At 51.5% G+C, this 26,140-nt stretch overlaps 1 protein-coding gene and 1 long non-coding RNA gene across 2 annotated transcripts in view; one reads left to right on the top strand and one right to left on the bottom strand.

The window, feature by feature from the left end:
• Positions 1-18,913, top strand: part of DCPS (decapping enzyme, scavenger) — a 40,022-nt gene extending 21,109 nt beyond the window's left edge. The window contains exons 3-6 of the mRNA XM_003819891.7: positions 4,461-4,606; positions 11,404-11,517; positions 16,471-16,581; positions 18,511-18,913. Of these exons, the coding sequence (XP_003819939.4) occupies positions 4,461-4,606; positions 11,404-11,517; positions 16,471-16,581; positions 18,511-18,777 (638 nt within the window). The 3' untranslated portion in view covers positions 18,778-18,913. The remainder of the gene's footprint in view (positions 1-4,460; positions 4,607-11,403; positions 11,518-16,470; positions 16,582-18,510) is intronic.
• On the bottom strand, positions 14,030-16,464 carry LOC134731264 (uncharacterized). The gene is made up of 2 exons (XR_010113506.1): positions 16,112-16,464; positions 14,030-15,474 (listed from the first exon to the last, which is right to left on the bottom strand). It is a non-coding gene; the product is annotated as an uncharacterized LOC134731264 (long non-coding RNA).
• Positions 18,914-26,140: the final 7,227 nt, after the last annotated feature.

Consider the following 26,140-nt stretch of genomic DNA (forward strand, 5'->3'; position numbering starts at 1 on the left):
AAAAAAAAAATAAATAAATAAAAATAAAAGGACTTCACCTGTTAACATTTGTCACATTGGCTTTTTCTGTCTCCACATATACATAGAATAATGATAACGGTGGATATAAAAAAGGGTAAAATTATTAATTTCAGGAGATTTCCCATTCGTATGAGACTTCTGTGACATACAGTCCATACTTAAGTTGTGCCAGTTGCTTCAGTGCAGGGCGCCCCTCCCCGGATCCCAGCCCCGGATCTAATCCAATCCCTTTAGTCCCGTCTCTTTAGTCTCCCTTCATCTGGAGCAATTCCTCAGCCTTCTTTGTCCTTCCTAACTTTGACATTTTTGTAGTGTTATAAAGCCACTAGTTTTGTTGAATGCCCCTGGATTTTGGTTTGCTGATATTTCCTCATGACTGGACTCAGGTTATGCGTTTTTGGCCAGAATTCCACATGATCGGGAGGCACATGATGTCGGCGTGCCCAGCAGGGGTGATGGTGACGCCCATGGCCTGGCCGAGGTGGTAGCCTTTTGCTGCCGTAAAGCGACTCGTGTTCCCTTTGTAATTAATAAGTAATCTATGGGAGATATTTTTGAGACTGTGCCTGTGTATCCTGTTTCCCAACGTGTTTTCACCTGATGGTTTGATTGTTTATTGAGCATTGACTCCTGACCAAACTCCTCCTGAAGTTCAGCTGCAGGTCAACATCTTGACGGGCATTGAGGTAAACACCAGCGTTCATTGTTTTTTTGGCTGCCATCGTAAACCTTAGCATTAGGAAATATATTGATTTGTATCAAAGAGGTTTTATTTCATCTGGGACAAAAATGCTCTTCCTGGGTTTAAGTCGAAAAGGCCAGATTCATTGATTCATTTGTTCACTAAGTATTTACTGAGTGCTTACTGTATGCCAGGCACTATTCCAGGTGCTGGGGACAAATTGTTTTCTTCCGGAAGCTGCATAGTAGTTGGGGAGTCAGACAGTCCGTCCACCTGCTGCTGTGAGGGAGTGAGAAGTGAAGAGGAAGCAAGCTGGTGGAGGAGACAGAGGACCCCGAGGTTAGGGCTGCTGTTTTACCAGAGCTGACCGAGCCTGAGGAGCTGGCCTCAGAGCAGAGGCCTGGATGAAGCAAGGAGCAGCCTGGCTCGTTGGGTAGGAGGGTCAGCTCGGCCGTGGGAGCGGCCAGTGCACGGCCCCGAGAGGAGCCCACCATGGCTGACGCGAGTTAGTGGGTCAGTGGGGAGCCGGCGCGGCTGGAGCAGAGGCCCCAAGCGGGAGAGAGGCAGTGCATGAAGGTGGAAAGAGGGCCAGGGCGAGGTGACCAACAGCCTCGTAGTCCACGGCAGGAAGCACGGGAGCTGTGGAGCAGGGGACAGTTTGAGGGTGGCAGCCCCCACCTCAGTGTGGCTTTCGGTGGAGACCTGAGGGAAGCCAGGCCCCTTAGGAGTGAGTGCTCTAGGGGGACGTGGGGAGCTCTGAGAGTCCTGCAGTCACGTTCCCATCCCTGCAGGTGCACCTCAGGAAAGGCAGGAGGATGGCAGGAAGTGAGCAGTTGGAAAATAAGCGCCTGTGGATGCTCTTGCTGCTGAGGGGAGGCGGGAGGGGCTGACTGGGTGAGATGCCAGGTTCCCTGCACCCTGGGTGGCTGGGGCAGGTCTCCCACAGGCCTCGGCAGACCAGGGCATGCTCACAGGCCGGTTGGCTTTCTGATCTGGAGCAGCCAGGAGCCCCAGGCTGGGAGCCCGGCTGGGTGACCCTGCCCGCAGAACCCGGCTGCTCTCCAGCGCCCGCTCTGCCTCTGTGCCCTGCCCATCTCGCCCCCACTCTCAGGGAGCTCCACTGCCCAACCCAGGCAACTGAGGCAACAGTGGAGAGAATCCAGGCTAGCCTGGGGGGAGCGCTTTTCTCCATGTGAGGCACTTCCTGAATCTTTCCTTCTACTGACTCGTTTCATTCCCCCAACAGCCCTGGAAGGTAGGTGCTGTTATTGTTACCCCAGATTGTAGAAGTCAGGAGACTGAAGCCACAGAGAGGGTCAGTCACTAGCCTGAGGTTGCGCAGCTAATAAGTGCAGAGCCAGGACTTGCACCCAGGCTGACTGGCTCCAAAATCTCTGTTCTCATCCACCAAGCTCCACTGCAGATGTATGGATTTCCCTCAGGTCCACTGCAAGGGCCAAGGTGGTGCCGTTCAGTCTACTTCAAGCAGTCTCCCGCTTCTTGAGATCTTGGTGTGCCTGACCTCTGACCTCTGGCCCATGACCCATGACGCTGAGCTGTTAGAGAACAGAGTGAGAAGCAAGAAAGAGTATTTTGCTGCTCCTCAGAGAGTTGTGAGGAGGCCTTCATGCCCCCTTTTCAGAGTCAGATCCGGGGATTCCCAGGATTGGGTGACATTTATTTAGCAACTCCAGTGATCCAGCTGACATGTTTTATTGAATGTAAACAACTCTGTGAGGCAGATTTGATGACCACCCTTTAATAGGTGAGGAAGCCAAGGCTCTAAGACGTTAAGCCCCATGCCCAAGGGTACACAGCCAGTATGGAGAGTCATGTGGCCAGCCTGGGGCCAGCATCCATGTCTTCCCACTGTGCTGCTGTGCCCCCCAGAGCTGAGGGCCTTGGGTGTTTGATGGGACAGAAGCCACGTGCCTGGTATGTCATCTCTGTGCATCCCCACTGGGACTTGGAAGTAGAAATTGGAAGTAGCCTATGGTGTTGCAGGAGCGCTGGCTTTAGGGTGAGACGGCCTCAGTTCCAGGTTCGCCTCTGCCACATTTCACGGTGTGATACTGGATGACTCTTTTGAGTCCCAGCCCACCCTCTTCACTGACGTATGAAAGCGGGGTTAAAACCACCTATGACCTCAAACCAAATATGAAAGTATAGGTTGATAGTTCTTAGCCGGGTTTTGCGGTGTGTGAGTGAGTATGAGGACTTCGTGGTGGTGAAATGTGCCCGCTGGGTTTTCAGCTCCCTCGGGTTTCCCTGGGAGAGCCTATCCGAACCCAGATTAAGAAAGTCAGAGGGAACCATGGGTCTTTTGAGAAAGATCCAAGCTGATTTGGAAATACCCCTAAGATCTATGTTAAAACACCATGTATACATGTTAGAGTAATGATGACAATTGTACTAGATGTTTTTAAAAATAAAGGAAAGGACTTAACCAAAACCAGGTGGTTTTGGACCAGGAAGCTAGCCTAGAGTCTGTTTAGGAAAACTGCAAGACATCCTTCTAGTTTAAAACTGTGCTTCTCACCTGGGGACAGTTTTTCCTTTCAGGCGACACATTTGGCAATGTCTGGAGACATTTTGGGTTGTCACAACTTGGGGAGGGTGCTACTAACATCCCAATAGAGGCCAGGGATGCAGCTGAACATCCTTCAATGCACAGGACAGCCCCTGCAACAGAGAATTATCCAGGCCAAAATGTCAGTGGTGCTGAGATTGAGAAACCCTGGATTAAACATCACAGCACTTATGTGGTGTTTACTGTGTGCCAGACATTGTTCTAAGAACTTCACAGGTAATTGACTTGTTTAATCCTCCCAGCCTTATGACACAGGAGCTTTTACTATCGTCATTTGGCAGATGAAGAAGTAGGGGCACCAACAGGTTAAACGGCTGAACCGTGCTCCCGGGTGGGGCCAAGGTCCCATTCAGAATAAAATAAGGAGCAGGCAGAGCCAGGACTTGAACTCAGTCTGGCTGCAGAGTCTGTGCCTGGAACCACTGCGCTCTGCTGCACTGCCCGTCATTAAGGGGACTACTGGGCTTTAAACCATATATATATATATATATATATATATATTTTTTTTTTTTTTTGAGATGGAGTTTCGCTCTTGTTGCCCAGGCAGGAGTGCAATGGTGCAATCTGGGCTCACTGCAACCTCTGCCTCCCAGGTTCAAGTGGTTCTCCCGCCTCAGCCTCCTGAGTAGCTGGGATTACAGGCATGTGCCACCACGCCCGGTTAATTTTGTATTTTTAGTAGAGACGGGGTTTCTCCACGTTGGTCAGGCTGGTCTCGAACTCCTGACCTCAGGTGATCCGCCTGCCTGGGCCTCCCAAAGTGCTGGGATTACAGGCGTCAGCCACTGCGCCCGGCCTTTAAGCCATTATTTTCAGCTTTGGGTCCAGAAAGCCACATACCTAGAAATTTGGTATGTGAGAAGAGTTAGAGACCTCTCATTCCTGTGCCTGGAAGATGGAGCAGGAAGGGCTGGAGTTTGCCTGATGAGGGGCCCAGTGACCCACAGGTAAGAACCTTGTGTTTTCCAGATTCTGAGTGTGGCTCAGCTCGTGAATGCAGTGGCACAAGGCACTCTGTGGGAGTGGATCTGGGGTGCATGATCCTCTTGGATTTTGGCTTCCCTCAGGGAATCAAAGCCAGGGTGGGAGTTCTCTCCTCACCGTGGTGCCTGTGGCATAGAGAGTGGGCATTGCTTCCCTGTCACGGGCTGTGCTGTGTCATTGCAGATGTAAAGACGACTGTGGTTTACCCTGCCACAGAGAAGCACCTGCAGAAGTACCTGCGCCAGGACCTCCGCCTGATCCGAGAGACGGGAGATGACTACAGGAACATTACTTTACCCCACCTGGAGTCCCAGAGCCTCAGCATCCAGGTGACTGGCTGCGTGTCTCAGACGCAGAGCACTGCTCCCGTGGCTGGTGCCTCCTCTTACGAGTGTCTATTGGGGTCATATTAGGGGCCAGGCGCTGTGCTGGGCGAGGGGATGGGGGTACAGTAGAGAGCATGGCGGACAGAATCCCCGCCTTGTGCAGCTTACATCCCATGCACAGTCACACGGTGTGTGACCATACACAGATATCTCAGGATCTGTGTGCTCTGTGAGATAATGAGGGCTGCAGAGAGAAATACACAGGATAAGTGGGACCAGAAGGCCTGGGGCGGGCAATTGCCATTTTATATCGCATGGCGAGAGAAGGCTTTGGGGGTGGGGGAACTGATGCTGGTCTTGGTCCCACCTGATGTGCTTGGGCATGCCATGGAGGCTCTCTGGGGACCTCAAAGCAATCCAGTCCTTTGGAAGAATGTGTGTCTGCTCTGCAGTAGCCTTGATCCAGCCTCAGGATGACTATGCCATTGCTTTGGGTCCATGAATGGGTAAAAGGCTGATGTTGAGTTAGTCCCACCCTGTCCAGACTCTTATTCCTGGTTTCACCTGCGGCAAACCGGCCTGCAGGATCTCAGTCTCAGAGGAAAAAACTCTTCCCTCACCGACTCCCCCTTGCATTCGTCCAAAAGAAGGCAGGACCCCATTGGCCCCGGGGATTTGGTGCAGGGACTCCATTCACAAGCTGGCAGTCGTCTGGCCAGGCCAGATGCAAGGCCATTTAGCTCCAAGATCCTGACTCCTCCCTGGGCCTAGGCCCAGCGCCAACTGGAGCCTCTGCCTGGAACTGGCCCCATGTGAGTACTCAGAGTTAAATATGATTGATGCTTATTGATGAGTCAGTTTCTTGCCCACTCACTGACTCTGACACTGTGCCTTGTCTTTATCACTCACCCTTGTTCTCTTTGAGCATTTCTCACTTTTCTCCCCAAGATTCAGGTCACTGTGGTGGAGGGTGTTGTGATGTGAGGAACTCACAGCCACTCCTCCCTGGCCCAGAAGAAGGGAGGGTGTGCTGTGTGTGTGGGCACTGCAAGGTGAATTGTACTTGACAGGAGTAAGGAAAGGGAGGCTGACAGGGCCTGCAGGAATGACGTTTCCTTGGGAGACCTGTGTGCTGCCAGCCCCCTTCCCCAGCCTGGTTCAGCCCTGGTCTCCCTGGGCAGCAGTTTGCGTGGGGTGCATCTGGCTCAAGCTGACTTGTTTTTTGTTGTTGTTGTTTGTTTGTTTGTTTTTAAAGTCCCAGCAGTTGTTCTGTTTTCCAAGTGAAAAGGAACTATGTCTCCACCTTCTTAGAGTTTCTGCTGTTCAGGGTCCTAGGGAATCTCCTGGAACCGTTGTTCTGTTGTGCTGGTTGTGCAGACCTGAGATTTAAGTAAGGAAGCCCTGATGTGGTTGGTGTGAGTAGCTGGGATTACAGGTGCTTGCCACCATGCCTGGCTAATTTTTTGTACTTTTAGTAGAGATGGGGTTTTGCCATGTTGCTCAGGCTGGCCTCGAACTCCTGAGCTCAGGCAGTCCACCTGTCTTGGCCTCCCAAAGTGCTAGGATTACAGGTGTGAGCCACCGTGCCTGGCCATGTGTATTCCTTATTATATACCATTATGCAGTTCCATTCGGAGAAGAGCACAATGAAAACTCCACTACTCTTCCAACTCCTGACTGACGGGAGCCGTTCATGTATTCCTTCTTGGCTATTTCTAGTTTACAAGCACTCAGCTTAACTGGCAACACTCATTATGTTTACTGAGTACCTACTATGGACCTGGTCCTATGCCAGGCTTTGGAGAGTCACCAAGATGATGAAACCTAGACAGGATCTTCACAGTCTAACAGGGAAGATAGACTTGTAAACGGGCAATTGTGACAATGGGATAAGCACTCTGATGCCTAGACGAACTACCGTGGTGATGCAGAGGGACAGTGACCAGCGCAGACAGTTGGGACTTCACAGGGAGAGGATCCTCCCCTTGGGTCTTACAGGACAAATAGAAGTTTACCAGGTGCACAAGGGGAGGGAGGAGCAAGTCCAGAGGCACACAGAGCTGGAATCATCCGATGCTTTGGGGGAGCTGCAAGGAGTTTGGTGTGACTGGGGCTTGGGCTGCTGGAAGGTCAGAGGAGACAGCACTGAGATGGTAGGCAGGGGCCAGGCGGAGGCACATGGACTTTGTCCAGGGGGCCAGGAGTTCCTGAACCTTGCTTACCATCAGGATTGCCTGGGGGTTTTCATAAATACCGAGCACAGAGCACTATTCCATATCTGCTGAATGTCACCCTTCAGGGAGTGGAGCTGGGAATTCTCTTTCTCTCTCTCTCTCTCTCTCTCTCTCTCTCTCTCTCTCTCTCTCTCTCTCATATTTCTGACAACCATCAGATGTGAGAACAGTTGCCATAGGCAGTGAGGGTGCCCTAAACGGTTTTAAGCATGTGGATAATATGGCCCGATTTGCAGAATTAATTGGTGGAGTGGGGGTGAGCATAGAACAGGAAGACTGGGAAAAACCAGTATGGGTCTGAACCAAGGTAGGGACAGTGGGGAAGGATTCTGGAGCAATTTAAGAGGTAGGTCTTCACAGGGCTGGATGGGGCTTAGCAACTGGTTGACGTGGAGAGGGGAGGGAAGAGGTTGGGTGATGAGTGGATAGAAAGATAATTCATGACCCAGTATAGGGGACAGAAACAGAAGAGTGGGTTTGCATGGAAGACAGTGAGTTCAGTTTGGAATTTATTGAGCACTTACTATGTATAGTCCAAGAACTGCTCTAAGCATTTATGTGCATCACACCTCATTTATTTATTTATTTATTTATTTATTATTTATTTATTTTTGAGATGGAGTTTCACTCTTGTTGCCCAAGCTGGAGTGCAATGGTGTGATCTCGGCTCACTGCAACCTTCTCCTGCCAGGTTCAAGTGATTCTCCTGTCTCACCCTCCCAAGTAGCTGGGATTACAGGCGCCCGCCACTACGCTGGGCTAATTTTTGTATTTTTAGTAGAGACGGAGTTTCACCATGTTGGCCAGGCTGGTCTCAAACTCCTGACCTCAAGTGACCTGCCCACCTTGGCCTCCCAAAGTGCTGGGATTACAGGTGTGAGCCACCGCACCCAGCCTCACACCTCATTTATTCTTCACAGCAGCCCTTTTGGAGACAGGTCTCAAAGCCAGGCAGTCTGGTCCCAGTATCTGTGCCCTAAGCCAGAGATACTATTTGGCTCCTTAGATGTGAGGTACTTATAACTTCCCAGTAAAAACTGCAGTGGGATGTCTGGATCTGGAGCCTTTGAGATCATCTAGCTACAAATGTCTGTTTGTGAGTCATCCAGCTAGACTTCAACCTCAGCCTGGTGTTTGGATTCTCAGTCTGTCATCTAAGAGCAGCGTGACATTGTCCTTAATTTCGGAGCCCCGGTTTCCTTGTCTGAAAAATGTAACTAACGGCTCCTCCCTCCTGGGTGTTGTGGAAATTGAGAGAGGTGCCATATATCATGTGCCTGCTATTGTTTCCAGCACAGAATGATGCCAGGATGGCAGCCACCATTCTCTACTCCAGGTAACTGTTCAGAGGGACAGGCACAGCAATGTGCAGAGCTAAGACACCTGGGAGATGTGGCCAGGCCACACATGGCTGGAGGGGAAGTGCAAGGCAGCAGGCAGAAGCAGAGAGCAGGAGGTGATAAGGAAGGAGCACGATGTCTCATGGGAGGTCAAGGCAGGAGAGAGGGTACCGAGGGAGCTGCCAATGTCACCTACTGCAAAGAAGTCCAGCCAGGTGAGTTGCAGAAAGCTGATGGCATCACCCTCTGCCCAGTTTATCGGCAGGGCTGGCCAAGTTCTTGGGCGTGGTTTCAGATGGTGGCACTCCCCATTACATAGCTCTCTGTGTTTGTGTGAATTTTGTTCTTTCATTCTCCTTTTTTTTAATCTGGGCCCCTGGCCTGGAGGCTTCCCGTGGATGCAGCTCCCTGCCACTGTCCCAGAGGCCTCTCCCAGGAGACAGGATGTACCTTGGCCCAGGGTGCAGGCTCAGGAGCCAGATACTCATGGTTGGAATTGGCTGACCCAGCGTGAACTTCCTTGCACTTGCATTCTTCTTACCTGTAGAATGGGGACAATGTCCAGGCACGGTGGCTTATGCCTGTAATCCCAGCACTTTGGGCCAAGGTGGGCAGATCACTTGAGGTCAGGAGTTTGAGACCAGCCTGGCCAACATGGCGCAACCCATTCTCTACTAAAAATACAAAAATTAGCTGGGTGTGGTGGCACACGCCTGTAATCCCAGCTTCTTGGGAGGCTGAGGCAGGAGAATCACTTGAACCTGGGAGGTGGCGGTTGCAGTGAGCTGAGATCACGCCATTGCACTCCAGCCAAGAGTGAAACTCCGTCTCAGAAAAAACAAAAAACAAAAACAAACAAAAAAACCTGTCTCTACTAAAAATATAAAAATTAGTCGGGTGTGGTGGTGGGCACCTATAATCCCAGCTACTGAGGCAAGAGAATCGCTTGAACCTGGGAGGCGGAGGTTGCAGTGAGCCGAAATCACGCCACTGCACTCTAGTATGGGCGAAAGAGCAAGACTCCATCTCAAAAAAAAAAAAAAAAAAAAAAATGGCAACAATGATAGCAGCCACCTCTCAGGGTTGCTGTGACGCTGAGAGCAGTGCCAGGCAGAGTGCAGCTGCTCTCACAGTCATCACTCCTTCCTGCAGTCACTCGTCCTCCAGCCCCGCTCTTATTTCCTCTCTCACCACCTCCTTTGCTCTCACCGCCTTTCCCTCTTTTCCTGTCCCCAGTCAGTTTTGTAGCCTCTGGCATACCATCCCACCACCTTTGCCACTCGTGGGGGTCTCCCTTATACTGGCTGTGCTAGGTGCTTTCATGTGCGTGTTCTCTGAAAACCTTCACCACCCTTATGTAGATATCATCAGCCCCATTTTACAAAGGAGGCATCAGTCGCTCACCCAGTGACAGCTGGGAGATGAAACCAGGTCTCCTTGGCTCAGAACCTGTTCACTCTCACTCTTATACTAGTCACAGGCAGATGCCCCTTTTCTGTGAATCAGGGGCGGGCCGTGGGGAGGCCTGCTTATGGGGTGCGTTGGGGCTCTCTGTAGGGAATGCCGTCTCCCTCCCTCCCTTGTATTTCCGCTGGCTTCTTCCTCTGGCATCACATTCCCAGGAGATTTCAGGTCAGAGAGGAAATGCCTCTGTGGATGTACTGGCCATGCATTGCTCTGGCCCCGGCACTGCATGAGGAAGTGGCTGCCGGGTGTCCTCCAGACCCCTCCCAGGAAGGGGCCTCATTCGGTTTCTTGGGAACTGCCTGTCTTTTGTTGTGAATGGACCACATTGTGACCGGCCTGTGGGTCTTGTCAGGGGTTTGGGGCCTTGTGAGGGGTTTGGGGCCCTCTGAGCTGAAATGCTTCCTGTGGGTAGAGAGTTGCAGGAGACCTCGAGGCCCAGCTGCCCTCTCCCCCAGTCCATCCCAGCTGAGAGGCGAGGATGCAATGCAGTGTGTTCAGCCCTCCAGGCTCAAGGTGTGAAGTTGTGCGGACCGTAAGGCAGTCCCCGTGCCTCTAGCCTTCGGTGATGCTACCTGTCCAGCACTTCTGGGAGTGGAAGGAGGACCATGGATGGCTGCCTGGTAGTGTCGGTTCCCTGGCCTCCCCATCCCACCTCGTGTCCATGGCTCCTTCTCCTACATCAGTGAGCTCGGAGACCATTCTGACTGTGAGGAGGAAGGGGCAGTAGTATGTCCTCAGCCACTCCCCTCTCTGGTTTCCTAGCAGGTCTCTCCCCCAGATGTAGGGCAGAGTTCACTGTCCTGCATGAGTTCATGTTTGCAAAGGGCCCTGAGAGCTGGGGGAAGTAGAGGAGAGCTGGGGGTACTGGGGTTTGAGGCCTGTGAGCTCAGGGTCCTTCTCAGCCCAACCTCCTGCAGCCTCCTAACCTCAGACAGGCCTCCAGGACCATCTCTGTAAAGTGATGTCCTTGGGTCAACACAGGCCTGGGAAAGGTCCTCTGCAGACTGTTGACAGCAGCTGATCCAAGGGTGACACAAGGGCTGGGAGCCCTGGGTAGCCCTGAAAGGTCTTGGTGAGGTCACTGTCTCTGTGTCTCTACATAGCTTTCGTTTCTGCTTTGCCATGCGGGGCCTGTGTCAGCAGAGACTGCTGATAAACCGGCATCTGCAGCGGCTCCAGGCGGGCAGAGGTGCTGAGCCCACTGCTGATGAGAATCCCAGCGCGGCGGGAAACGTGCACACATGAGCTGCTAGAGGCAAAGGCTCTCACTGCCCTGGTGGGTAGCTGGCCCCTCCACAGAAGGAAACCGCGGTGCCCTCAGCCTCCTACCTCTCTTTGCCCCATAGTCCTGAATAGAGTGAAATAGGATCCATGGAGGCAGCTCTTCCCCTGAGTCCTGTGAGCCGTGGAGGGGGTCACTGCTATAGAGGGCAGACACAGCCTGGGTCTGTGAAGCCTCCGCAGAGCATGTGCACTATGCTGACCAGGAAGAGCCTGGCCCCATCCAAGCTGCAGAGACCCTTGTGATGACGCATGGCTGAGTGCCAGCTGGAGTGGGAAGGGGGAAGTCCCTTCTGGACCCCTAAGAACAGATGCTTGGGGACAGGGCAGCCCAGATGTAGATCCTCTGAGCGTGGCGGCCTTTTATGGCTTGGTTCTGTCTCCTGGAGAGGCCAGGGAATGCACCGAGCTCAGTTTGGGGTATCTCTCAAGGGGTGATGAGTGGATTTGTGAACCATCTCTCTCCCCCTCCTTTCAGTGGGTGTATAACATTCTCGACAAGAAGGCTGAAGCGGACCGGATTGTTTTCGAGAACCCAGATCCCTCTGATGGTTTTGTCCTCATCCCTGACCTCAAGTGGAACCAACAGCAGGTAAAGGTTTCTGGCTGGAATGTCCTGGTCTCTGGCCACCCTGCTGTAAGTGCTGGTCCTTCTGACTGCCCTCTTTCTCACGCTGGCCTGTCTCTAAGCAGATTATAATTAACCAACAAGGGTTGGCCTGAGCTCTCTGTGGGGACTGGGTGGATACCTGTCATACATAAGTGCTTTTGCTTTAATGGGTCAGCTTAAAGCCCTTTCTGGCTGTCCTCCCACCCAAGAGGTAAAATGGGGTGATGTTTGTGCCCATGACTACATAGGCCATTCCTTACCAGCCAAGTGGTCTGGGCAGCCACCTGTGCTTCCACCCGCATCTGGAGCCCTCGGGTGGGGTGTTTCCATTTTCTCCATTCCCCTTGACACCAGCAGATCCAGGCAGGCCCGTGTTCTGAAGCACTGGCAGGCAGGAACCATGGTGACCAACCCGAGGCATCTCCTCCTCAGCCCGAGCTGTGGAGTAGCTTAGTCCAGACTTCCACGTGGGCCCCTGGGCCCCGCGCCCTGCCTCCAAGCACCTCTCCAAGCACCTCTCCAAGCACCTCTCCAAGCACCTCTGCTTCTCCTACTTTCCTAAGGAGCAGGTTTGGGAGGAGCCGTCCTCCCTCACAGGTATCCCTTTCCAGTTCCCTGTGGTCTTCTGTCTCTCCCAGACCAGCCCACCACCAGAGTTGTCACTTACCACCACCTCTTTTATACCTGAGAGTATCAGAAGCTTTTATACCCTGACAGGGTCAGAAACAGGCAGAGCCACTGTGTTGCAGAGAGTGCTGTTCTTAACACAGACTGGAACCTGGCTGTGCTCAGCCTGCAACAGAAGAAGGGCCTGGATAAGGCCGAGGTAGGCAGGCAGGCATGGGCGCTGGGAGCAGACAGACATATTCTCTCCTGCACTTTCACCTGTGGAGTAATCCAGGCTCAGATGTGCCGTTCTGCTTTCGGTGGGCCCGTCTAGTTTCTGCACCCGTCAAAGGCTGGAGAGACTCTTGTAGAGAAGGTGCCTTGGAGTGAGCCTCGTCTGCCCCTCCGCGGGCTCGCTCCCTGTGCTTTCCCAGTTGTGGCTGCCCATGACGCCTTCAGTTTTGACGTGGGATAAAGGGGTGGGATTTTGGCTCAGGGTTACACAGGCAAGTGAGCATAATTCGTCTCTTGACAAGAGGCTTGTGGGAATTCCCAAATGTGACCCAAGGGGTGGGAAAGAATTTGAAGGGATTTTCCAAAGTTGCAGCATTGATCGATGATTCCCTAGAGCCAAGTAAGTTCAAAGAAGAGGGCTCTCCTTGTGTGGGGCGCTGCAGTGAGAGGCTAAGGGGATGCCTGCATCCACTCTGCCCTTCCCTGCAGCTTCTCTCTGCCTGTGCCACCTTCAGGCCTTGAAGGAGGGAGCCAGGACTGGCTCTGTAGGCATTTGAAGAGGTAGGACCTGATGGTCCCTTGTCTCAAACTGAGTGGTGGCTCTGCAAACCCCCATCTGTCCTGTGGGTCTGCCCTGCACCTAGAGATCCGGGGTCAGAGCCTGGGTCACAGGAGGCGGGGCCCACCGTTAATGAGAATCCCAGCAGGGCCATAGAGGTGTGGGGTAGGAGGAGGACCTTCTGCCGCACCAGACTCTTGAAGACTGAAGAGCTTGCCAGGGCATCGCAGTCTTAAGGTCATGGAGGGACAACAATAGACTTGTCCGTCTGTATTCCAGAAGCCCTGAATGCATTTGAGCCCACGGCAGAGAAGAGAAATCTGCCGTCCTTCTGACCCCAGTGCCTCCAGGCTCTGCTTCAGCTGCCAGTGGAACCTCCCTTTTTCTGTCCCCTTTAAGACAGGAAAGACTTTAGGAGCTGCACTCTGGCTGCCAGCCACAGGGCTGGAATTACTTGTCCTCAAGGGTCATGAAAGGGCCAGCTTAAACGTCACACTTTGCTTCATAGCGATGCAGGTGTGGTCCTTCTTAACATTTGCTTAATTCTTTTTTTTTTTGAGACAGAGTCTCACTCTGTTGCCCAGGCTGGAGTGTAGTGGCGTGATCTCAGCTCACTGCAACCTCCACCTCCTGGATTCAAGCAATTCTCGTGCCTCAGCAACCCAAGTAGCTGGGACTACAGGCGTGAGCCACCACGCCCGACCTTAATTCTTACTTGACTTTTGATGATGCTGTATTTTAGCGTCTCAAATCTTTGACTTGTGACAGCACTGAATTGGTAGCTCTCTTTGAATTAGGCAATGTATCCAGCAGGAAGATAGGCCATGCCTGGGCTTCTATCCTTTGTCTTTGGGACAGGGAAGGGCTGGGGATAGGGAGGCACCCTGGTGTTTGCTTTGAGGAGCTTTCCTAGCCACCTTGAATCTCCTCCTGCCACTGGTCCTGGAAGTTACTGTCTCCAAACTGATGGCCCTGAATTAAAGAGATAATCCATTTTTTCATCCATTCAACATGTATTTATCAGGTGCCTGTTTGCTAGAGACTGTGCCTCCTTAGAGGTTATAACATCCCTTCTTCTGTTCTCTTAAAGGATCACCTGTGTGTCCTTTTTTTTATTTGTTTATTTTCTTGTAGGTTTAGTTCATGCATGTGGCAAAAATGCACACAGTACAGAGGATATTCAGTGAAAGTATGCTTCCTCACCCCACAGCCCTTCCTTTCCCTTCCCCAAAACAACTATTGTTGCTATTTCTTTGTCTCTGGTAACCTTTCTATATTGGGTATATAAACATATATGTACATGTATATATGGATACACATGCATTTTCAGTTCACATGATTTAAGTTCTTTGGTCTAAAGTTCTCAGACCAGGCAACTCTTCCTTTGAGTCACCCCAGAGGTTAAGAGATGGCTCTCCAAAGCTCCAGCAATTCTCTTTCTTCCTGCCAGGAAACTATTACTTTGACTTTACTGTCTTGACTCGTAAAAAGAGACTGACGATGTCTATCTGTCTTCCCAGAGTGACTGATGGGCCACCTTCTGGGGCGCCAGCCTGAGGCCCTTTCCTGCCCCTGGGCTAGCTTTTTTCAGATGACTTCTCTGAGCGAGGAGGCCCTTTGGCTGCCAGCAGGAAATTTTGGGTCATGTCTAATATCAAAGAATGGATTATTTTCCCTCCCTTACCCAGCCTGTGAACTGACACCCAACACCATGGGCTGACACCCAGCACCAGGCTCCATGCCCTATTCTGTGCCAGTGGAGCAGAGAGTTGCGAGTTAGCGTCGTGTTTGTGATTTGTCAGCAGACATCATCTAAACAAATGTTACTATTATTTGGGAGTTCGGTGACAGTGACGCATAGAACAGCCGAAAACATACACCTTCACCACCATGTGCACACGTGCGCGCGCACACAAATTCAAGTTCAAGCAATTTTGTTTCTGGGCTTCTCTTTGGACTCCTAAGTCCAAAGTGAGAGAGTACATTTCTTGGCCACAGGCCATGAGAGAGTACACAGGGGACTTGGGGCAAACTGAGGCCTGGTGCATGTAGCTCAGCTACACGTGGAGCTTCCTGTGGGCTCATCTGCAGAAGGTCTAAGGCAGAGAACACAGATTCTTAGAACTCTGGCAGGAAAGAATGTTCATGGCATGTAAAGACCATGGCATAGTTGGATATCAGCCAGTCATATAGAAAAGCCCATCCTGAATTTTCAATTTGAGGCCCCAGGAAATGTGGTTGGGTGAGTCATGGTCCTCAAATTATCTCCACAAGGAATCTGGTAGCTCAGACTGCAGGGCAGGGCACTGCTGGGTTCTCCCCGTGCCTGGCCCCTCAGAGCCTTGATGTCTGGGGCCTTCCAGGCGCATGGATGGAATTACCAGGCAAGGCCAGGGTTTAGGTGAGCAGGGTGGGTTTTCTCAGCAAGAGGAAGAGTTCATTTGCTCTCTGGCACAAGATCTTGACTTTGATTCTTTGTACTGTTGTGACCTCCAGGTTTTCAGCCAGGTTGTGCTCAGGAAGGACAGCAGGAAGGTATCCTGTGCGATAGGGGAAGAGAGAAACAAGCTAACTGCCCTGGTGTTGTGTGTGCTGCTGAGCTGGCCCTTGGCTCCCTTCTCAGCCTTCAAACCCCACTCCACCCCTTCATGGGCCTTGACTCCAAACAAATCAAGTTGCTTCCTCTCCCCTTCCGTATACATTCTATGCCCTATACATTTGTACCCTATACATTCTTGCCTCCGAGTCTTTGCTCTGTTTCCTCTACCTGAATACCCTTTCTCCAAATTCTACCTTTTTTCTAGACCTGATCCTCTGCCTTCTCTTCCAGGAGGCCTTCCTGGGTTCATCCAGGTAGCTAGAGTCTTTCCTTCCTCCTGCACTGGGATTATTTTGTGTCTTACAGTAGAGCTACTCGCATACATGCGATAAGACTGTAAACTCTCGGAGGGAGAGAGTTGCCCTTGCTCTTTCTTGAACCTCCTGGCTCCCTACCCCGACAGCTCTGGGGAGTGAGTATATAGAACTCTCTGCTGGGCGCGGTGGCTCACGCCTGTAATCCCAGCACTTTGGGAGGCCGAGGCAGGCGGATCATGAAGTCAGGAGTTTGAGACCAGCCTGGCCAATATGGTGAAACCCCATCTCTACTAAAAATATAAAGAGCATGGTGGCACGCACCTGTAGTCCCAGCTACTTGGGAGGCTGAGGCAGAAGAATCGCTTGAACCCAGGAGGCGGAGGTTGCAGTGAGCCAAGATTGCGCCACTGCACTCCAGCCTGGGCGACAGAGCGAGACTCTGTCAAAAAAAAAAGAAAAAAGAACTCTCACATGGTATTCTCTAGCAAGAAGCGTACACAGTAGGCCTGCTCCTTAAGACCATCCCACACGCCCAGGGTATGCAGATGCCCTGCGGGGTTTCTCCTGGTGCTGTAGGCCTCAGGGGTGGGTGCTTCCTGGCTTACGTGAGAACTCCAGGGTTGGCAGCCTCCCCAGGTCTGTTCCCTGCTGAGCCTGGTCTCCCCTTGCTCTCTACGCAGCTCGATGACTTGTACTTGATCGCCATCTGCCATCGCCGGGGCATCAGATCCCTACGCGACCTTACTCCGGAGCACCTGCCGCTGCTCAGGAACATGCTCCACCAGGGGCAGGTGAGTGGCTTCACCAAACCACGTGGAAGCTCAGAGAAATTAGACTCAGATTCCAGTGTGTTCCTGGGCCCCTTTCCTCACCCTTCCCAGAGTCCATCTTGGAGAGACTTCTCTCTGGATGCCAGTCTTGGGGACCCCATTAGGCTCTTGAGGTTGAAGAGCAGGGCTCTTTGTCCCTGGTCCTGCCACCTTTCCTCACCCTCACACGCCTTCCTCGGCCTTTCTCCATCTGGGATGCACTTCCACCCCTCACCCCATAGACTCTGGTCCTTAAGTCCTGGCCCCTCCTACTCCAGGATCACCTGTCTCTCTCATGACAACCATGACAACCACATCATGCCAGAGTTTCTTGGGAGTATGGGCACATGACTTCGATATGTGTGTACACGTGTGTCTCCTTGTCTAGATTGAAGACAGGCTGAATTCTGTAGCACCTGGTGTTCTGGGATACTTTCTCTCTGGGATATTTGTTGAATTGAATGAAATTATCGGGGCTCTAAACAGATCCCAGGAGCACGGGGAGATGGGGGAAGAGTGTCTAGAATCTTGGGTGTGGTCCTGGCCTGATATTTGGACCCTAACCAGCTGAGTGGCCTGGGGCAGGTCACTTCACCTCCCTGAACCACATTATCTAGATGGGTCCCTTCTAAATCCACCATCCTAAGGGGCTGGGTCTGAGTCTTTTTTCCACTCTGAAATGTGATGATCTGCGTAACACGCCAGAGCTAGCAGTCACAACGATGCCCAGCCAGGAGAGAGGTTTGCCCCTTTTTGACCAGTGATGCTTCGAGGTGTTAATGCAGACCTGGAGGCAAGGCTCTGCCCACACCCAGCTTCCCCTGCTGCTGGGCCCCGATCTATCTTCCCTCCTGCTCACCCACGGCACCACCCCTTGGCTGCCTTTATCTTTGTGGGGTGACTTGTTCAGATCCTGAAGCAGTCTCTGGATATTACAAATGGCAAAGAATGGTGTCTTTCTCTTGGGGAGATGCCAGGCCAACACTTTGACCTGCCCTAGCAGCTCAGACAGCTCCACTCTGGCAGACAGACCTCACTTACTCCAGGAAGCCCCTCGGGTGCCTTGGCCCTGGTCTCGCCTTGCTGCAGGGATTCCTGGGGTGAGCTCCAAATGCAGAACACAGTTCTGGGGTATATACTGAGCCCACTGAGGCCCTAGTACTTTTCTCTTCACCTCTGACCACCTCAGGGATTTGCCCACAATGGAGATGAGAGTCTCCGCTTAATTCTATGCCTCACAGCCTCCTGAAGGTGGAGGTTGGTAGAAAAAGACCCACCCCTGAGCAAGGTGGAGGTGGGCAAAGGGAGCCAGGGCCAAAGTCAATGCTTTCCTCTTCTGCAAGGAGCCCGCTGAGACTTCGCCAGGTCTGTGTGGGAGCAGCCCCTCCCACACCCCTTCCACAGTCCCTGCTCTTTCACCAAGTTCTCAGCATAGCCCCATCCCCAACTTCATTGTTTCCAAGCTCCACCCTGTCCTATGCTAAAAGAGAGAATGAGGCTTCCTCCCATCCACTTCATGACTGATGAAATGCTTCTAAATCATGAAAGTCCCCATAGTCTTGGGAATCTGGGGCTTGTCTGTAGACACTGGGCCTTCCAAGATTCCCAGCAGCAACTGTTTGAGGAAGCCAGTGTTTTTTCCACGTTGGGGTGGGGAATGCTGATTGAGGCCGCTCCCCACTTCTTTTGGGAGAGTCTCAGCTTTGCTGCTGTCACCTGCACTTGTGGATTTCCTAGACTAGAAGACAGAGGAAGCTGAAGCAGACAGCAGGTAGAGAGCTGTTTGTAGGGTTTTTATGAGCTGTCCCAGGCCAACCCAGGATTCAGATGGGAGGAGGGTCTAGGTGGGGACATGGCGCTGGGCCTCAGGCAGCACGGTGACTCCTGACCTGCCTGCCCCTGTCTCATCAGGAGGCCATCCTGCAGCGCTACCGGATGAAGGGAGACCATCTGCGAGTATACCTGCACTACCTGCCCTCCTACTACCACCTGCATGTGCACTTCACCGCCCTGGGCTTCGAGGCCCCCGGCTCAGGCGTGGAGCGGGCCCACCTGCTGGCTGAGGTGATCGAGAACCTGGAGTGTGACCCTAGGCACTACCAGCAGCGCACACTCACCTTCGCCCTCAGGGCTGACGACCCCCTGCTCAAGCTCTTGCAGGAGGCTCAGCAAAGCTGAATTAACTCAGGCAGAAGAGCACAGATGTGTGGGATTGGGGGAGGAGTGGGGACAAGATTTTTTATCTCCAAGTGAATTTTCTAAAAATGTATTTTGTACCGGCTTATTCCTAGTATTGAATAAACTAGCGGGCTCACTCAGTGTGGACAGCGTGGCCTGGGAGGCAGACAGATGGTGGGGGAGAGTGGGTGGGTAGAACCTGTGGGAAGGCCTTGAGAATGGTGGAAAGTCTCCAGGTGGTGGTTTCAACTGACAGGTGGGAGCTGCCCTGGAAGGGTGCCGAGGGCCTTCTCCAAGCCCCAGGGCTCGCCGTCCGTGGTGGCTTCCTTCTCCCCACTCTGTGCCTCTCCTGTTTGTACAACTTCTTATTCTGCTCCTCCCCATCACCCCTCCTCCTTCCCCTGCCATCCACCTCTCCTTTGAGGAGTTCCCCAAAAAACCAAACTTGGAACCTTTCAGGAAATTAATCTATACAGGTTTCTGATGGCACTTCCTCCTTCCAGCAGTGAGGTCACACCTCCCTGTGAGTCAGTCAACCCTGTTGATAAACTTCTTGTTGAGGAGGATAGGGGCTTGGTGCCTGGAAATGGGCGGGTTTTAATAAGAATCAGATTATGCAAGCCCGAAAAGCCTGCCTTGCTCTGTTATTTGGTCAGCGAGTCCCCAGCCTTGAGTTTTTATCTCGGCAGGAAGACAAAACAGACTCATATGAAGCAGCCAGAAGATCAAGTGCAAAACAGTGAATCAGCAAGGGCAAATGATATGGTTGCAGTTGAATACAAAAGCCCGGAGGCGGCTCGGGTTCAAGGCCTATCAGAGGCAGACGTTCAGAGGATCTTGAGACCAGGAAGGGACCTCAAAGCGTCAGAGGCTGATGAGCAGTTAGGCAACCAACAGGGCTCAAGCAGCGCAGGGACATGGCTTGTATGGGCGGGCACACAAGTAAACACACAGGCTCTCTCCAGCACACAGGACCAAGGCATCATGCTGCCAGAGGGGCTGGTGTCTGCCACTTTGTCAGAGTAGGGCTGTGGATTTTGTGCCTTGCTTGGGAAGCTCTCAGGGATGGCAGGATGGCAGGCTCCTAAGTGATAGCAGGGGGGAAGCTTGAGGCACAGTGGGTGGTCCTTACTCTCCATCCCCTGCCTGAGAACCAGGAAGCCTCATTCAGAGATTAGCCCCTTTACTGCAGGTGGTAGCCCAGGTGCAGCCAACCTGCTTCAGGGTCTCAGGGCCTGCTGTGGACCCCCATGGCCCTGGGAGAGACTCCTTAGAAACAGCAGAATCACGAACATGGTGAAACCCATCTCTACTAAAAAACAGAAAAATTAGCTAGGTGTGGTGGTGGGCTCCTGTAATCCCACCTACTTGGGAGGCTGAAGCAGGAGAATCCCTTGAACCCGGGAGGCGGAGGTTGCGGTGAGCCACCGCACTTTGGCCTGGGTGACAGAGCAAGACTCCCTCTCAGAAAAAAAAATTAAAAAAATAGAAACAGCCGGGGAGTGGAGGGTGTGGTCAGAAAGCCTCAGGGACCTGCTTCAGCCTTCAGGGAGTTCAGATGAGGCACAATGAAGCCACTGGCCTCCACTCAGCCATTCTTCCCTGCAGCTCTTTTTTTTTTTTTTTGAGACAATCTCGCTCCATCACCCAGGCTGGATTGCAGTGGCGCAATTTCGACTCACTGCAACCTCTGCCTCCTGGGTTCAAGTGATTCTCCTGCCTCAGCCTCCTGAGTAGCTGGGACTACAGGGATGCGCCCCCATGCCCAGCTAATTTTTGTATTTTTAGTAGAGACAGGGTTTCACCATGTTGGCCAGGCTGGTCTTCAACTCCTGGCCTCAGGTGATCCACCCGTCTCGGCCTCCCAAAGTGTTGGGATTCCAGGCGTGAGCCACCGCGCCCAGCCCCTGCAATACTTCAACAGTCCCTAGATTCAGGCAACATGGAGTTGCAGCCAAGGAACTTTGAGGTAGTGACCAATGCAGGGAGGTCTGACAGAGAATCAGCAGGATCCATTTCATGGCCACCACACATCTGACTGACTCTTTCTTGGGCTAAGCAAATACTTTTGTGGGCAGTGACACTGGCAGCTGCTGGGGTCTTGGCAGGAGGTTGGATGGAGGTCTTCTCCCAGAGCAGTGTCCAGCTTGCAGGAATGCTCCCTGGGTCGCAGTTGTGCCCATTCCAGGTCCAGGGGAAAGAAGTGACCCGCCTCCCCTCTGAAAGCAGATGTGGTCCCAACAAGCAAACACGGGCTCCATCTCCAGCACCACAACTGCCACGGAGCAGAGGGAGGCCTCCCTGTGGAGCAGCCCTTCCCTGCAGCCTCAGCCCATGCCCTCCTGCCCAGCCCCCAGCGGTGCTGCTGGAGGGTCTGACTCCACGGGCTCCCGCTGACCTTGCCGTTCCTTCCCCTCATCTCGTAGCGCCTGGCCCCTGGAGGAAGGTGGGTAGGAATTTGACACTGGATAAATAAACGTTTGAGGGGCAAGAGAGATGGGACAGAGTTCACCCAACAGGACAGACGAGGCTGGCAGTCACAGCAGAGGGCAGGCTCTCAGGTCTGGAGAGGCGGGCATGGAGACAGGGACCCACACTCTGGAAGGTTTCTCGACTCCCCCGAGGGGCTGGCCAGTTCTGTCTTCCTTCTGCCCACTCTGTGGGGAGGAGCCTCTCTGGGATAGCGTCCCCTCACTCCTCTCCCAGCCTCGTTTATCTTCACCACAGTACAGAAGGGGGCCCCTCTCCAGGCCTCACCACTTAACTTTTCTTGTACATGGAAAGACAAGCCTCTGCTAGAGGCCTGGCAAGCGTTCCCCTTCAGAGCCAGCCAGTGCTCTGCTGCTGTAATCTCCAGGGACCCTGCCGGCCACGGCCCCCATGCAGCTCCCTCCCTCAATCCAACCCTCTTTGGGCTTATCACCCTCAAGGTCTAGAGTGCACCAGGGTTGGCCGCTCTGCCAAGTCCTGTTGAGACTCCAAAAGCATAGTCTGTCTTTATAGGGTGACCTTCATATCAGACTCCCGGGTTAACTCAAGATGATAGCTTTGCAATATAGTGCCTCTTTTTATTCCTATTTGTGAGTTTCTCCGCTTTCCTCACTAGACTGAGAGGGTCTTGAGGGTAGGAGCTTTGTTTTAGTTATCTCTCTATCCCTGGCCCCTAAGACACTACCTGGCTCAGCAAACCAACCTTTGAGACAAAGCAACATTATAACCCTACATTCATACAGCAGATCATTTCATGACCCACATTCTCGTTCCTTTTTACGAAGAAATGGGCTCAGGATGTCTTGTCCAGCATTATGGAGTGAACGTCAGCTCCAGGAAGCAGAGACTTCTGGCCCTTGGTTCACCATTTCCCCAGAACCTAGGGTGGTGACTCACCTATAAGTGCTCAAAAAACATGTGGCGAATGGAGGACCGGAGCTAGGCTCTGAATGAGGCCTCCTGGATCTCATGCAGGGGATGGAGAGTAAGGACCAGCCCCTCTACCTCATGCTTTCTTCCTGCTATCACGTAAGAACCCAACATCCTTCTGTCCTGAGCAAGCCACAAGCTGCAGCCCTGCCTTGACAAAATGGCAAATGCCAGCCCCTCTGGCAGCATGACACCTTGGTCCTGTGTGCTGCAGAGTGCCTCATGTGTTGAACTGTGTGCCCTCAGAAGCATGCCATGCCCCCGCTCTGCTGGAGCAGTGGCAGATGTCACCCTTCCTAGATAAATCCTGGACGGCTCCACGACTGGCTTTTAGCCCCAACACTTGGCCTACATTCTTTCTGGCTTGGTTGGAGAAGGAAAGAAGCAGTTGGAGGCATGACTGCTATTGTTCCTTGGCTTCTCTCCATTTGCCTCAAACTTTCCTAATAGAGCAAAATTGCTGAGTGGTCTCTATTTACCAACATGAAACAGAAAAATACCATCTCAGGCTCCATATTCCATGTCCCTGTTGAATACAGATCCCCGAACTGAGAAATAAGAAACAACTACATACGAAGTAATACTTGAAAATGTTTCTCTCGTAATACTTCCATATCCAAAGCATTTGAATATATTTATTTTATTGATGTAGGTCTGCCAACTCTTCCTTCTCAGGAAGGACTGTTTTTATTCCAAACATGTATATATAAGGTTAAAATGTATTTTTTAAAATAAGATAATTATTGATAGTTGTTTTTAAAATAGCCTTGCTTAGCAAAATAAATGTTGGCAACCCTAAGTTTGTTCTATTATAATATTATTGAAATTACATTGAATTCTGAAATCCATGTCAACTTGAAGTTACCAAGTTTTAACCACTGTTAGAAAATAAGCAGGAATGAAATCTGTTTCAAGCGTTTCAATTTCAATACAATTTAATAAACAGGTTTTGAGCATCTACCCCCACCCCCTTTTGGTTTTTTTGCAAGCACCTGGAGGCAGAGCTCATGTGGAGCTTACAATTTAGTAGGAACACAGGCATTAATTACAAAGTAATTACAATGCTGATGAGTGTGTTGAAGTGGAGGGGGCTATGGGGCTTCAGCCCCAAAAAGCTAAACCTGCAGGCTAAAACTTAAAAAAAAAATATTTAATTGGCAAATAAAAATAGTATACATTTATGGTGTACAACATGTTTTGTTATATGTATACACTGTGGAATCACTAAATCGGGCTAATTAACATATGCATTATGTCACATATTTATCATTTTGTAATGGTGAGAACATTTAAAATCCCTGTGAGCAATTTTCAAGTATACAGTACATTGCTTTTTTTTGTTTTTTTGAAACAGAGTCTCACTGTGTCACCCAGGCTGGAGGGCAGTGGCGCAGTCTCGACTCACTGCAACCTCCACCTCCTGGGTTCAAGCGATTCAGCCTCCCAAGTAGCTGAGATTACAGGCGCACACCACCACACCTGGCTAATTTTGTAGTTTTAGTAGAAACAGGGTTTCACCATGTTGGACAAGCTGGTCTAGAACTCCTGACCTCAAGTGATCTGTCTGCCTCAGCTTCCCAAAGTGCTGGGATTACAGGCGTAAGCCACCCCCCACCGCCCAGTACATTGTTATTAACTATTGTCACCATGTGGCACAATGGATCTCTGGAACTTCTTCCTCTCATCCAACTGAAAGTTTGCATTCTCTGACCATCTCCCCATTCCAACAGGCAACCACCATTCTACTCTCTGCTTCTGTGAGTTCCACTTTGTTAGGTTCTACACACGAGATCACGCAGCGTTTGTCTTCTTGTGCTCTAGGCTGGATCTTGGTCATCAGCTCAATGACAAGCAGAGTAAAGGCCTGGAAGTTAGGGAGACCAGGGCTCAGTGTGGCTGGCACTGAAAGCTGAGCTGCTAGCGTGGGCCCACACATACATTTAGGACTGTAGCCAATTTTCCTTTCAGAACCACGATGAAGAAATGAAAGCCAAGGCCAAGAAAATCTTTAATGTTCTGTTCCTCCCCTGCTTGGGAAGCAGAGTGGTCTGAAGGCTCCAACACAGAATTTGTGCCATAACCAAGTCTTATCTGGGGCAAGTTACATAACTGCTCATGAAATAGGAGTGATAACAATGCTTCCCCCAGAGGGTTTTTCTGAGGGTTAAATAAGAATTTTGTGGGACATAGTAATCACTCAGTAAATGTTCTGGTCTGAGAGTGACCAAAAGGATGGAACTAGAGATATTTGGGCAAGATATTTGCTATGGCCTGAACGTCTGTGTTCCCCTAAAATTCATATGTGGGAATCCTAACACCCAAGGCAATCGTGGGGCCTTTGGGAGGTGATTAGGCCATGAGGGTGGGGGGCCCCCATTAATGGGATTAGTGTCTCATAAAAGAGATCCCAGAGTCACCCCTAGGCCCTTCCTCTCACTGTGAGGTTACAGTGAGAAGATGACCTTGTATGAACCAGGAAGCAGGCTGCTGGCATCTTCATCTTAGACTTTCTAGCCTACAGAACTGTGAGAGATTTCTGTAGTTTATAAGCCATCCAGTCTACATTTTGTATAACAGACCAAACAAATATTAAAAATAACTTCGTGATTAGAAGTGCTACAAAATGCTAGACTACGCATGGAACCAAGAGTTTCTATTTATTTACTTTTTGAGACAGTCTCACTCTGTTGCCAGGCTGGAGTGCAGTGGCTCAATCTCGGCTCACTGCAACCTCCGCCTCCCGGGTTCAAGTGATTCTCCTGCCTCAGCCTCCTGAGTAGCTGGGATTACAGGCACCCACTACCACGCCCAGTTAATTTTTGTGTTTTTAGTAGAGATGGGGTTTCACCATGTTGGCCAGGCTGGTCTCGAAATTCCGACTTCTGGTGATCCACCCACCTCGGCCTCCCAAAGTGCTGAGATTACGGGCATGAGCCAACACTCCTGGCCAACCAAGAGGTTTCAAGGAAAAAAGCCGTAAACTTTTGGTGGTTAACTGACTGTGGTCCTAAACAGAGGCAGGGGCTGTGTGCAATGACTTCTCAGGATCTCTTTCAGCCTACAGGTTCCTGGAATGCATTTCAGCTAACACTACAAGAGTGATGTCCCTTGCTACTGAGAACCCTGGGAACAGCTCAGCTCCATGGTCCAGCCATATAAATCTGATAAAAATAGGAGCTGAAATACCATCCTGGAGTTGCTATTTTAAAAATCATCTGAGATGCTGGATGGGGTATATTTCTTCCTCAAACACATCTTGCTGTTTCCTCCTCTTGGTGGGCAGGATGCTAACGTGGCACATGATACAGGAGCTGTTCCACGCTGCTGCTCACACCCACTCCTGCCAGAGAGGGGCCGCAGGGCCAGGGCTTCCCAGATCTAGATGCACCTGCTCCTCCCTCTGCTCCTGAGGCCCCTCTGGTTGCCCCAGCACAGAGGTGTCCTGCCACTTCCACCAAGCAGAAACACAGGAGAGTTTGGGAGGCAAAGGAAATGGGAATGGAGGCAGCACTGATGGCTTGGAAGGGGACTAAGACCTGATGTTCCTCTGGTTGCCTTGGTCCCACTTTGGCACAGTTAACATCCAAAAGAAACAGTCCCCATGGGCCAAAGCCCTGCTTATCCCATCCTACTGCCTCTTGCTGAGCCGCTCATCATGTGTTGTAGTTGCACCAAAGGGGGGCCTGGGGCCAAAAAAGCACATGGAGAGGAGAGAGGAGAGAGGAGAGAAGAGGAGAAGGAAAGATGGAAAGACAAGAAAAGAGAGAGAGAGAGGAAGGAAGGAAAGAAGGAAGGAAGAAAAAAAAAGAAAAAGAAAGAAGGAAAGATGGAAAGACAAGAAAAGAGAGAGAAAGGAACGAAGGAAGAAGGAAGGAAGAAAGGAAAGAAAGAAAAAGAGAGAAGAGGAGAAGGAAAGATGGAAAGACAAGAAGAGAGAGAGAGA

Source organism: Pan paniscus, chromosome 9, assembly GCF_029289425.2.
Source record: "Pan paniscus chromosome 9, NHGRI_mPanPan1-v2.0_pri, whole genome shotgun sequence".
Taxonomy (NCBI): Eukaryota; Metazoa; Chordata; class Mammalia; order Primates; family Hominidae; genus Pan; species Pan paniscus.